At 45.2% G+C, this 14,222-nt stretch overlaps 1 protein-coding gene across 1 annotated transcript in view; it reads left to right on the plus strand.

The window, feature by feature from the left end:
* The first annotated feature begins 9,660 nt into the window (after positions 1–9,660).
* The window catches only part of Lhcgr (luteinizing hormone/choriogonadotropin receptor), a 59,095-nt gene continuing 54,533 nt past the window's right edge, over positions 9,661–14,222 (plus strand). Inside the window, exon 1 of the mRNA XM_075984352.1 lies at positions 9,661–9,833. Coding sequence (XP_075840467.1) covers positions 9,661–9,833 — 173 coding nt within the window. The remainder of the gene's footprint in view (positions 9,834–14,222) is intronic.

The raw sequence follows: 14,222 nt of genomic DNA on the forward strand, positions 1-14,222 counted from the left end.
GTGTGTGTCTGTGTGTGTGTGTGTGTGTGAGAGAGAGAGAGAGAGAGAGAGAGAGAGAGGGTCTGTGTGTGTGTGTGTGTGTGTGTGTGAGAGAGAGAGAGAGAGAGAGAGAGGGTCTCTGTGTGTGTGTGTCTGTGTGTGTGTGTGTGTGTGAGAGAGAGAGAGAGAGAGAGAGAGAGAGAGAGAGAGGGTCTGTGTGTGTGTGTCTGTGTGTGTGTGTGTGTGTGTGTGAGAGAGAGAGAGAGAGAGAGAGAGAGAGAGAGAGAGAGAGAGAGAGAGAGGGTCTGTGTGTGTGTGTGTGTGTGTGTGAGAGAGAGAGAGAGAGAGAGAGAGAGAGAGAGAGAGAGAGAGGGTCTGTGTGTGTGTGAGAGAGAGAGAGAGAGAGAGAGGGTCTCTGTGTGTGTGTGTCTGTGTGTGTGTGTGTGTGTGTGAGAGAGAGAGAGGGAGAGAGAGAGAGAGAGAGAGAGAGAGAGAGAGAGAGAGAGAGAGAGAGAGAGAGAGTGAATATGTCTGCATGGCTTACGGCTTACATGGCAATAATAATATTTTAATGACCAAGGCTTGAATTTTTGAAATACCTTTCTCCTTTAGATCTCAAGAAATGTTCTTTCTGTATTGGTCTTTAAACTTGTGATTCTGTATTTTCATAAATTTATAATGAACAATAAACAGAATCAACAAAAGGGGGGAAAAAAGTCCCTTCCCATAAAACCTAAACCAGTGTCAGGACACCATGTTCTCTCCTTTCTTTTATATCATGCACATAGAAATTTTTCATAACTGCTATTAATATCCCCACACTACCTTAAAGTTTTATTTTACTTAACATTACACAACCTACATGTGAGTCATATCCTAGCTCATTTGCATATCTTAAGGTGATAGGATATTCAAATTGTTAACAGATCAGATTATTCAACGAAAAAAACTGCCACGGGGTTTGGGCATTCTCAATACCCATTACAGGAAAATCAGTTACCTTCTAACATGCTGTTGGCTTGTTTGCTTGCTTGTTTGCTTTTGAGACAAGGTCTCACCATGTCATTCTGTGGGCCTGTAACTCACTATGCAAACCAGGGGGGATTTGAACTCACAGTGGTCCACCTGGTCCTTGCTCTAGAGTGCAGGAATTAAAGGTGTGTGCCACCACACAGGGCTCTGCTTCATTTATTTGTTTACTCACTACTCAAGGTGGATCAAGAGGATGGCAGCATCCAGAATACCATTGCTATCACACTGGACATGAATTGCCTGCCTCCTGGACGCTGTGTATGTAAGCCAAAACAGTGAAAGTCCTGCCACCACACTCCTGGACCACCTTGTGTCTCTGAGGGAGTGAACCCCTGCTTACTGCACCAGGTCTCTTAGGGGATTCAGTCCCTGCTTCTGAACTCGCATCTCCCTGATCTGCACCCTCAGTCTCTCTCAGTGCCCCTTTCCACCTGCTAATGGCATTCTTAGATCTGAGGACAGCATGTGGAAAAGCAGACAGGCCAGCTTTCAGGGGGCACATAATTCCTCCAGGCTAGGTTTGCTCAAGGACTCCTGCCAGCCTGTTGAACTTTCTTCAGACTGCACCGTGGCCTAGGAGATTTCCCCCAGTATTCCTGCCATCTGTCCTTCACTCTCAATCTGAAGGCACCACTTCTGGCTCCCTTTCCATCTTTCCCTAACAAAGTCCTGTATCTATTTGATACCCTTTTGGCACATGTTCCCTGAAGGACCTGGAGTAATACACCCTGCAGGCGAAATAGTCCTAACAATGTGGCAGTTGCTACCATAGAAATACAACCTGAATAGCCCTAGAAAGGGGGAAAAGATAAGATCTACTGGGTAAACTGGGATGGGGGAGAGAATGGGGGATGAGAACATGGCAGAACAGGATGGTTGAGTTAGGGAAGAGACGAAGGAGAGCAATGAAAGAGACATCTTGATAGAGGAGCCATTATGGAGTTAGGAAGAAGCCTGGTGATAGCGAAATTCCCAGAAAACCACAAGGATGACCCCAGCTAAGACTCCTAGCAATGGTGAAGAGGATGCCTGAATCTGCCTTCTACTGTAATCAGGTTGGTGATATCCTAATTGTCATCATAGAACCTTTATCCAGTAACTGATGGAAGTAGATGCAGAGATCCAGAGCCAACCACCAGGCTGAGTTCCAGGAGTCCAGGTGAAGAGAGGGAGGAGGGAGTATATGAGCAAGCGGGGTCAGGATCATGACAGGGAAACCCATGTGGGAGCTCATAGACTCTGGACTTATTGACAGCTGGGGACCTGCATGGGACTGAAGTGGTTCTCTGAACATGGGCAACAGTTGTGTGGCTTGGTCTATTTGTGGGACCACTGGCAGTGGGATTTATCCCTGGTGCAAGAACTGGCTTTTTGGAGCCTATTCCCTATGGTGGGATACCTTGCTCAGCCTTGAGGCAGTGGGGGAGGGACTTGGTCCTCTGTCAACTCAATATGCCAGACTTAGTTGACTCCCCATGCGGGAGGCCTTACCCTCTCTGAGGAGTGGATGGGGGTTGGGAACAGAAGTGGGGGGAGCAGGAGGAGGGAAGGGAGGGGGACCTGTGGTTGGTACGTAAAATGAATAAAAAAGAAATAAAGGAATACAATCTGAAAGGCCAACAGAAAAGAATGCTAATAAGCATTGAGCTAATTTGACTAGAGGGCTAAAAAGTCTTAGTACTTTACTAAAGGTGGAGAAAGCACTAGTCTCTACTAGTTGAAGTCTGTATAGATCAAATATTTTCTCTAGAAAACCTCCAACTCTGGAATCCCTTGGCTGAAGGATGAATGCATTGCTCCTAACTCTCAGTGGAAATTACTGCGCTGCTGCTTTCCAAAAGACTTCGGGTCATTTTACACGCACTGGTAAATGGCTTTGCAATTATTTCCCCGCCCTTGGGTTTCCCTCCCATGACTCTTCTCCTGCCTAGCTTAGGAGTAAAGTCATATGTAAAGTGTTCTTTAACTTTCACGTCTTTCATTCATAATGGAATGAACTTGCCCTTGGGTTTTGTCTACTGTTGTTCCTGAAGTGGTTGCTCTCCTTCTAGCTCTCTGGCTGCTGTCTTCAGTCTGTTTCCCTTCTCCGTGGCCTCCTCATGCCACGCTAATGAAGTATTTTGTAGAAGATGACATCTTCCCACCCCCTCCAAAAGTCACCTGAGACATTTAGGGTGTACATTTCCTAAATGGATGCCAAATGTACAGGCACAGATTCCCCACAGTGGGTACACCCAACTCAAGAATACAAGGAACTTCTCCCCAGTAATTGTTAAAAGGCTTGTGAAGACCACAGAGGAAGTCTCGGGTTCCTTGCTGATGAGGACCACGGATGAAGTCGCAGGCTCCTTGCTGATGAGGACCATGGATGGAGTCTCAGGTTCCTTGCTGATAAGGACCACGGATGAAGTCGCAGGCTCCTTGCTGATGAGGACCACGGATGAAGTCGCAGGCTCCTTGCTGATGAGGACCACGGATAAAGTCGCAGGCTCCTTGCTGATGAGGACCACGGATGAAGTCGCAGGCTCCTTGCTGATGAGGACCACGGATGAAGTCGCAGGCTCCTTGCTGATGAGGACCACGGATGAAGTCTCAGGCTCCTTACTGATGAGGACCACGGATGGATTCTCAAGTTTCTTCCCCTCATTTCAGTCTTTCTTCTGCTTTAATCAGTGCAGTGCATATGCTGCCTCCTGTTCTCTTCCCAGGCACAAGACACCGTAGCTCTGCATACCCACACAGCATCCCTGTTCAATTCTGTTCTTTAGGATCCTCTCAGCCCTGCTGCCACTGGAGTCCCTTTGGCTGAATCAGTCATCCATAGCACAGTACCATGTACTATTCTCAAGTCACTGAAGGGTCTCCCTTTTGATAAAAAGCCTTGCAAACCCTGGGAAACAGGCGGCTTCTTTGTCTACACCACAAGATGCCCAGAAAATATAACTCAAAGTGATCAGTTTTAGCAACAGCAGGCAGAGAGCTGGTACATCTCTGATAGCGCTAGCATGGAGCAAGATCCCCTAAGAGGATAAGAAGAGGGTGGGAGAAAAGGAGTGCCACATCCTGCTAAACAGCTGGAAGAAACAGAGTTTTTATCCATTCCCCTAAGATTTGTTCTGAATGCTGCTGAGCATGCTATAAGTAGAACCTTCTGATGCTTTGGTAATGACATGATGCCTGTACTAAAGATAGCTCATTTGCCCCAGGACCAGCTCCAGTGGCCTCCTCCAAAAGTAGATCGTTCACATGAAAATGTTATTGGCTCCAATTGCTTCCGCTCTAAGGTGTATTTTCCTTTTTCAAAAAGGAGCTTGGAAAGGGTGAGCTGAAATGTTCCATAATGAAAGGATGTGTCCACCTTGAGGAATGGGGGACTCGAGTGTGACTCTTCGGTGCTTTGTCAGCCAAGTGCCAAGCCAGTAGAGCATTGTTTGCCCTATACAAGGGGTTTGAAAAAAACATTGTCTCAGTGTGTCCTCAAGTCATTTCTTCTAGGCCCTCACAGTACCATCATCCCCTGTGCATATGCTCAAGTGGTTTTAGATTTCCAAAACCAAGAAATCTCACAGTACCTTATTTAACTTTTTAAACTAAAATTTCTCAAGTTTCTCGAGTTTGGGTAACTTTTCCCTAAATACTGCAATTAGCAAGCAAAAAAAAATATATCCTGGGGTCCACACTTTGATTCTATATCAATTTTCTAAAAATCAAATCCTCGATTCTCTGTTGCCTTCAATTGGCATTTCGAGTTTTCTTCTTTCCTTTTGAGTTTATCTAATATTTGGCTCAAAGCTTCTAAATCAAGGTCACTGTTTTGCTAGAAAGCCTTATCTGAAAATAAAAAAAATGTTTAGTGAATTGTTTAAAAAAAAATCAGCCTCCCTAAAACGGATGACACAGGCCTCGCACTCCCTGTTCATTCACTTACTCATTTACCCATTCATTCATTCACCCGCTCGGCTTCCCAGAGGCTTCACTAGAAATACTGCCAACACAATGAGGACAGTTCACTGGGGTTGAGTCCTATCAGCCTTGCTGTGGGCATTTGAGGTAGCAGGTGACAGGGAGTCAACCCCAACTAGCAAAATACACAAAACAGTGAATGTATTAGCTTATTACCTGGGAAAGCCAAGAAAGAAGACAGAGTGTGGTGTGACCGGATTAATAAAGAATGTTCGCCTCCTCTGTTGTTCTCTACAGAATATAATCTTTTTCCCCCCTTGGTGTCCAATCCATTCACATGCCGGTCATACGACCAAAAGGAAGTCTCCCTTCCCAGCCTCCTGTCCATCAATTTCAGAGAAGGCTTCTCATGTCCTTGACAAGACTTCACATCCCAATATTGAACCCACCCAAGGACCAGGGCCCAGGCACCTGTGGAATGCAGCTACTGGCTCTCTCCTGTCCACAAGAACTGCAGGTGGGCCCTGCAGGTGGAACAACTGGTCACATCTCTGGTTGCACAGAGTGACATCAAGATGAAAGTTCCAACTTTTAGGGGTCACCTTTCTATTCTGCCTGGTTTGATCGGATTTTTCTCCAGCTCGGGGGTAACTGTCACTGTCACTCCTTGACTTCCCTCTCTTGTTTCTGACCCACACTTTCCTTTTCTCCCAAGGGAAAAGTAAAGCCATTGCTCTTAATACAGAAGAGATATTAGTCTCAGTGCTAACTGAGTATGTTCTCAAGAATCAGAACATTTTTCCTGTGCTGGTTTCTGTTTCTTTAAGTTACTATAGCTTTGTAAGTGTCTCTAATTCTAAAGTCTATCACCAAAAGCTACCATTTTGATTGAGGAGGCATAAAGAAAACAGATTCTGTGACCCTATGACATTCAAAAAAAAAAAAAACTAAAGAAACAACCTCACCAATACAACATGCTACATAAATTTAAACATTTAAGCACATACACTACTGTCTGTATGTGTTCATTATACATACCAGGTTCACCAACATATCAAGTCCTTAGGTTTCATTCAACATCCTTAATAATGCTTTATTTTACTGTATCCCAGACTGACTTTGAATTCTCAGTGGTCCTCCTGCCTCAGTTTTCCAGGTATAATATCACAGACATACATCAGCCATGCTATCCAGCTATTAATAGGATTTTTGAGCTTCCCATGACAAATTCAGTTCCAGATCTTTAATTTTAGTGTTTTCCAAATTTTGAGAATTCTCCCGCAATATGTATCAAGTTGTGTGGGCAGCTTGTCAAAGTGTAGATTTCCGGCCTTTGTTTTACTTCTGTTGAATTGGAATCTCTTGGGGGGAAATCTTGGAAATCTTTTGTTTTTAAGCTTCATAAATGACAGTTCCACAACCTAAAATGTGAGACTTTCTGTTCAGAAACTTTGGGGAGTTTTACTGGAATTTTTTTAACCACATTATTTTGTCAGTAAAATGTAACTAGCCATCCTATGCACCATGCTGTTTTAACTTTTTGTGATAAAAGTCTCTACACAGCTAGTTATAGAAGGCAGAAGCCCCTCACATCTAAAACTACCCACTCCAAAGAGGTCACATATTAATGAATAGGAAAGGCAAATTTCACTGTAGCAAATTTTTGTGACTGTAACCCACAACTCAATGTAATTTCATTATCATGGATACAACTATAACAAGAATATACAAATACAGCAAGAATCAACTGTGATAAGATCCAACTAAAATCAATCATGGACAGAAAATATATTGTGAAACTTTCTTGCATGTAAACAGCATCATAAAAGCAGTATTTGCCAAAAAAATCGGGGTACAGACCTAAACAGAGAACTCTCAACAGAGGAATTTAAAATGGCTGAAAGATACTAAAGGAAATGTTCAACATCCTCAGCCATCAGAGAAATGCAAATCAAAACAACTCTGAGATTCCATCTTGCACCAGTAAGAATGGCCAAGACCAAAAACACGGATGACAACTTATGCTGGAGAGATGTGATGTAACAAGAATACTCTTTCACTGCTGGTGGGAGTGTTACAGCCACTTTGGATATCAGATTTCTTAGAAAATTATGAAACAACCTGCCTCAAGACCTAACAATACAACTTTGGGGTATATACCCAAAGGATACTCAATCATATCACAAGGACATGTGCTCAACTATGTTTCTAGCAGCATTGTTTGTTATAGCCAGAACCTGGAAACAACCTAAATGCCCCATGCCTAAAGAACGGATAAAGAAAATGTGGTACATTTACACAATGAAGTATACACAGCAGAAAAAAAAATAATGACATCTTGAAATTTGCAGGAAAATGAATGGATCTAGAAAGCATCATTTTGAGTGAGGTAACCCAGAGCCAGAAAGACAAATACCATGTGTACTCACTCATAAGTGGCTTTCAGACATAAAGCAAAAAAAAAAAAAAAAGCCTATAGTTCACAATCCCAGAGAACCCAGACAACAATGAGGACCCTAAGAGAGACATACATGGATCTAATGTACATGGGAAGTAGAAAAAGACAAGATCTCCTGAGTAAATTGGGAGACAATGGGAGAGGGTAGAAGGGGAGGGGAGAGGAAGGGATGAGAGTGGAGAAAAATATATAGCTCAATAAAAACAATAAAAAAACAGAATTTGATTTCCTCAACCAACTATCAGGTTATATATACAGCAACTCTATGGGAACCCCTCTCAAAGTCCATGCATTTTGGGAAAGGAAGACCCTTTGAACAAAAATAGCTCTTTCTCCTACAGAGGAAGAAACTAATGAGCAAGTGAGAGAGCAGAAGAACCTCACGATGTCTTCATCTCCCAGTACTTCTGCTGCTGGAGCACACGGTGACATAGCTCTTCCTGGAATAGCCACTGCTCTCAGTCAGCGGTTGGTTGCAAACAATATACATCAAGGACTGGAAACAGATATGTGCTCTAGGAACACACACACACATACACACTCACATGTCCCAAGATATAGATATACTATAAAATAAAAATAAAGGCCACACATAAAACATGAGTCTTGCAATTAACGCCACTCAGTCATATATAGCTCAACTGTGCTCTCTTACCACCAAGGCTACGTGGTAGAAATGTTGGGAAGCCCAGTGCTATTTCACCAGCGCTACTAAAATCTGACAAAGCTAAAGATGGAGTCCAGCATGATCCCAAGATAAATACGGGGACACTGAGAATAGATGCAGTTCCGCTGTGAGGCTCTTGTCGCAGGACCCACCGAGTATCAGCTACAGGCCTGAGCTTGGGTTTAATGTCCATTTTCTTGTTCAGCAGTATGTACGGAGCACCAGCTTCAAACGAGAATGCAGTACTAACTAAGATCTACTGACAGGAGAAAGCAAAATCACATCCTTAACTGCAGTTTTAACTACAGGTGCTAGTAAGCTACGCTGAGTCACGTAAGGCTCGCAGGAACCGGGCAGGAGTCTGTCTTGAAACACAACCAGGAGTTTAGCTAACGGAAAAACAGAAAAGGAAGAGGGGATCATGCAAGCTTTGGGAAGCGTGCACAAAACCATGAAAACGTAAGTGAGAGATCACAGGTGGGCAAATCCAGGAGATTTAAGAATCCTAGTGATAGAGACTATAACCTGGTGACTGAGGAAACGGCCCTTGAGAAGTGTCCTCAAGAGAGATCTGTCCTTCTGGTTCCCACCCTGCACGCTTTAGAGGTCTGCTCAGCTCTCACAGCCTACCTCTTCCAGAAAAACATTTCTAGAGTTCAGAATTAATCCTTGGAAGGAACATAGCAGAGGGAAAGTGGTTTATTCCCAGGGTTGCTGTAAGATCTGTTCTCGTTTCCATTGGGATTTAGAATCACAGAGCTCATAGCAGGGGTTTTACAAGGCTGAGAGACTGGTAGACATGGGTCCAAACAGGATTCGTCCATCTGTAAATAGGCTGACCAAAGAAATTGTATATCTCGTGTGGCATTGAGTTCTTGCAGTAAGTGCCCTGAGAGTTTGACGTGACACTTAGATGTGACATGAGGCAAGACATCTATAACAAAAGTTAAAGGACATTGGACACCCATGGAGTTAGGTGCTTGCACCATGCAGTCATTTCCTTCATTCACGAAACAAATCTTTATTAACTGCAGAAAGAATACACAGTGAATCCGAATTGGATTTTTCTCTCAAAGACTTCACAATACAGTGGGGAGACAGAGGACAGACCCAAATTGCTATGCTAAAAACAGTTACATTCATGAGAAGTAGAACGAGTCACCTGGGAAGGGGGAGAGAGAAAAGATACTTAGGATTAAGTATGAGGAGCTGAGTGAAACACAGCCCAGCAGGCGCTTCCGCTCTTCTGATGGATAGAAGCAAGACACGTTTCAGAAGTGCCACAAATCACCCCCACTTCACGCCCGTGGCAGGGAGGGGTTCAGAACCCCTACTTCTCACTCGAAGCACTTACCACATGCCACTCTACTTTCTAACCTTTGGCTCATTTGCTGGTTTAGTGTAGGGGACGGGTCGTTGGGAAGCAGCGATGGGGTAGCTGGCCACTGTCCCAGGTCAAGGAGAGCAGGGACTCGCCAGAGGCAGGGTGAGAGGGGAGGGCTGGAGCAGGCGTGGGCCGGCAGCTGGGAAGGCAGGCCGAGGGGCGGGCAGAGGTGATGGTCAGCCCCCGGGCGGTCCAGGATATTGGCCCAGTCAGGAGCTCACACTCGGCTGGCGGGCCATGGGGCAATGCGCCCCAGCGCTGAGACTGCTGCAGGCACTGGCGATTCTGATGCTAAAGCCTTCACCGCTGCAGCCCCGGCAGCTGCCAGGGTCGCGCTGCCCCGAGCCTTGCGACTGCGCCCCTGACGGTGCCCTGCGCTGCCCCGGCCCTCGCGACGGCCTCACCAGATTGTGAGTACATGGTGCCCCAGGTCCCTGCCTTTTGCTACTTAATGTTGAGCCCCTTTGCTGGGAAGCAGGATATAGCATTTCTCACCCTTGCCAGTGATAAGGACCAGTGACAGAGTTTTTCTGTCTTTGTCTGTGCAGCCCAGACCTCTACTTTCATCATGGGGAAACTGAGGCAGGTAACTTAAAACTGCTGTGAACCCACGGGAGGTCTCTCTTTGTCGCTGCCTGAAGGCCTGATGAATCCAGTGGCCCACCTTCGCCAGTGTTCTCTGCCTGAGCAGTCTGAGTGGTTCCGACCCTTGGGCAGCCGGGTTTAGGTAGGCTGCTGTGGGCTCCGCACCTGCCATGGGTAGTCTAGAAGCAAAGGGCTCAGACCCTAGGGCCAAGGGTAACCTGATCTTTCAGCAGCGACGATGACTGCCTGGCCTCCAGTCGCCAGGTCGCCAATAAGTGTCTGTGGCACTGTGCTTGCCACTCAGCCGGGTTAGCTATGCCTGTGCTGGAAGAAAAGCCTGTTTTCTGACTTCTGGTGTGCCACCCACAGACGCGAGTGAGGGACTGCAAACGCCAGCAAGTAGAGGAAGGCCACCCTTCCTGGAGCCTTGGGTTAAAGACAGGAGGGTGCCATTAGCGCTAAGATGCCAAATGTCCTTCCATTTAGGAAAGGGTTCCTCACATTGCATGATCCTCTTAATGTGGAAATGAACAGACGGACTGGTAGGTTAGTAGTTCCCAGGGTCTGGGGATGGGTGTCTGCTAATGGCTGTAAGGTTAGGGGTGATGAGATTTTTCTAAGCTTAGTTTGTGGTAATGGCTTCCCATAAAAATACTAAAGCCATCATTTGAAATGGGTGGATTTTACATTACATGACTTTCATCCCAATAAAAGCGCCAAATAAAGTAGGAGGTAGCACAAATGAACGGGGGGGTGGTCTTCCCCGTGCTCCTTAGCCACATGCTCTGATGGGGGAGGGATGAAACCCTAGCATGCACCCTGCGGAGGCATCCTTGCCAGCTTCTTGGAGGAACTGACACATCCTGAGCATGGTCTGCTCCCTGTGGACAAGTTAATGTCCTTCTAGGGATAGTCATGGCTGTGAGAACAGTTACAGGCTGAGGGGTTCTCTTAACTACTTTCCATTAACTATCTTGTCAGTCTATTCCCTGAAGGTGATGGCCATGCTAATAGAATTTGTTTCAATCAATCGACAAATCCATGGAATCTGCCTCCCAAGTTCTGGCCTCGTCCTTCTGTGACAAGCCTCCTGTATTGCTCTTACAAGTGGGACTGTCACTAACAGCCCTTCCTGCACACCTGGCTTGTACACGTTAGCCGGCTCTGAGATCTAACAAGAAGGAATCCCTTGTTCCAGGTCCCTCGGTGGCAAAGAAAGACCTTATTAATTACCTTTCTGCAGTTGTTTGTCTTTCTAAGAAAATTGCTTTTCCTTTAATTAAAAAACTGCTTCCAGCTTCTCCAGCTTTGGTACTGGGTGGAAACTGCCTCTAGCTAAAGATGGAGAAGAGACAGATAAGTCAAGTCCTAAGCTCTTTGATGCTAAGCTGTTCACTTGTTGCCTCCAGAGGGGACCACTGATAAAGCCGCAGTGACACTCCTTCACTGCCCTGCAGCACTGTTTAAACAAGCCTTCAGAGTAGTTGCCCTGCCTACTATGGCTAAGTGGCAGGAACAATAAAATTACAGTGAGCAACTCTGATTCTCTAGAAGGAGTTGGTTCTGGAAGCTTAGGAGAGATCCTAGAGAATTCTCAGCATCCTCCATAGGCCCTCCCTTAACATCCACCATCCAGAGCATCCTCCTGTAGACATTTAGAAAACCCTGCACCAAGCATGGCAACTCCTACAAAGGTCGTGCTTCCTGAAAACCAGGTGAATGAGAAATAACCTTGTCCTTTGCGGGCGAGAGCTCTGTGAAGGTAGTGCCATTGTAGGAATAACACTGAGAACCCAACATCCATGTAAAAACAAATGTTTACTTAAAAAAAAAAAGAAAGGTTGCCACTTCAAAGCAATGTTTCTCCAAGTGTGAACTTGAGGCCTCAAAGGAACATCTCAAGGATAGACGTGGATTTCAGGCCTATCGTACTGAATCAGAAACTCTGGGAACTCCCCAGAGAACACTCTGAAGCCTTGCTCTTCATAGTGGTATAAACTTCCTCCAGCTATAAGTGTCCTCGCTCCATCACCCCCTCTGTGCATATGCCTATTCAATGGAAGAAGAAAGCATAAATTTAAAAGCTCAAAGTCAGAGACAGATGGAAACCAACCAGAACAATGGAAGGTTTAGTTTGGTTTTCTTCAAAGAAGAATACAAGAAAAATTCCATATGAAAGGGAAGGCAGAGGACACCAGACATGAGGAAAGGATGCATTTGTTAGAGTGAACTACTCAGTTGGAGTAGGAGGGAAGCAACAGTCTAAGAACTTAAGGGAAAGGTTACTCTTAGGACAAGGGTCATCTGTGTGCTGAAGAAAGGTGTGTGGACAAAGGTATAACTCAATGTTGAAGTAAAGAAGAGGGCCACAGACTGTTGAGCCCATCGTAAATATATCATTTATGTTGAGAAATGAATGAAGCCACAAAAAATCATCACAAGACAGAAACATACTCTGGATAATGAATTATCTGAAGTGAACACACAAGAAAGAACTGAGGTTTTGAACCAAGGCTTCCAGAAGAGAGCTGTGCCATGGCTAGCCTTTGCAGAGGGGAAGGGGGCACCCAAGCTGTGGAAGGGAAAGGAGGGTAAATACCTCACAGTGCCTCAGAATGCAACCGTGTCCCTCAGTAGATACATCTGTGCTTCAATCGGTCCAGATGCTGAAGACTCTGCCTCCTAAGATCTTTGAGGTTTGCTCTTTGGTTTGAAAAGAAGAACAAAGGGTGCATGAGTGATAATTGCTAATCACTGACAACATGCTGCTGGCAATTTTTCAAAATGCCATTGTTCAAACTATTCATAGTTTCCGCCCCTTGCATTTCTCACTAGAGACATAAGCATTTAAAACCTGAGCTATGACACAAGAAGCAACCTCCTACGTTTTCATTTTTCTAATAGGGGGAGGGAGTAAATGGAAAAAATAATTTAAAAATTTCCCTTTCCTTTCTTCTTATTAGCTCTAGGCAACTGGTGGGAGGGAGGGGGGAACTCTCACCTTGCACATAGTTATATAAAGATTTTTGTCTCTATGACAACAGAAAGGTTGATCTTCTTGCTATTGAAACAGTTTCTGAAAACTTGTAAGTAAATGCTAATAATAATCGTGGCAATTTATTGTTTGCATTCTATGCCTTCTAAACATAAATCAAGTTTCTAGCTGTTTGCGTGTGGCACAACCCAGAGACTGTTGCTAAGGAGAAACATGAGTTTCTCCAGTCCAGTGTGCCGGGACGATGAGCATCGTGACACTTGCCTGAGTACCTTTCTACCCTCCAGGGGGATCGGGGTCTAATCAGCTCTCAGTGCAGTGAAACGGGCACACTGGGAAGTGTGACTCTGTTCCATGAGGGGAACTCACCCAGGAGACCAGGGTAGGAGGAGAAAGAGGACATAGGCTCTGAGAAACGCAGGGAGCCACTGAATCACGAGGGGCCGAGTACTCCAGAGGAAGACCTGGGGACCCAGGAGAAGAAAGGGGACCTTGGAACAGAGAAGGAGGAAACAAAACATGTGCAAGAAGCACAGGTTCCACCAGAAGGCATGGCTAGAAAGAAAAGAACACAGCCGAGTGACTTCTTCCTCTTCCTCTCCACCAGAAGGCATAGCTAGAAAGAAAAGAACACAGCCGAGTGACTTCTTCCTCTTCCTCTCCCAGATCTTTTGGAGAAAAAGAAATGCAAATTTTAAAGGAAGATGAAAAGTCATCAGAAATCTTTGATTCATCCAAAAAGAGAGAAAATAGCCTGTTGACTAATGCAAGTCATTGTTTGATGCTTGCATGCAAAGAGATCGAGCACAAACTCTGAGTAGGAATCTCTTCCCCACAAGTCTTCATCATACTTGCTACACACAGCACACACACATGCACACCTCCACTCACAGACATCTTTCTTCCCTATTTTATCAAGACAGGTGTCTGAACCTCAGAACCTAAACATTTGAGGGCAGAGGTAGTTTATTGTGGAGGACTGGTGGGCCAGCGTCCCTGATCCCTGACCACTAGATACCAGTAGTACTGTTCTTCCAAGTTACAACAAGCCAAACTGAGACACTTCATGGGGGCAAATCTTCCCTCAGCTGTTAATTTTCAATCAATGTGCCAGACTGAGAGCCCTTTGAAGAAGTCAGATTTAACTCAGGATTCCCAGAATTCCAGAGGCATTATGATTAAACTGTTTATCAGGCCTCATGAGATTGGATTGAGGGGA

This window comes from Microtus pennsylvanicus, chromosome 8 (genome assembly GCF_037038515.1).
Source record: "Microtus pennsylvanicus isolate mMicPen1 chromosome 8, mMicPen1.hap1, whole genome shotgun sequence".
Classification (NCBI taxonomy): domain Eukaryota; kingdom Metazoa; phylum Chordata; class Mammalia; order Rodentia; family Cricetidae; genus Microtus; species Microtus pennsylvanicus.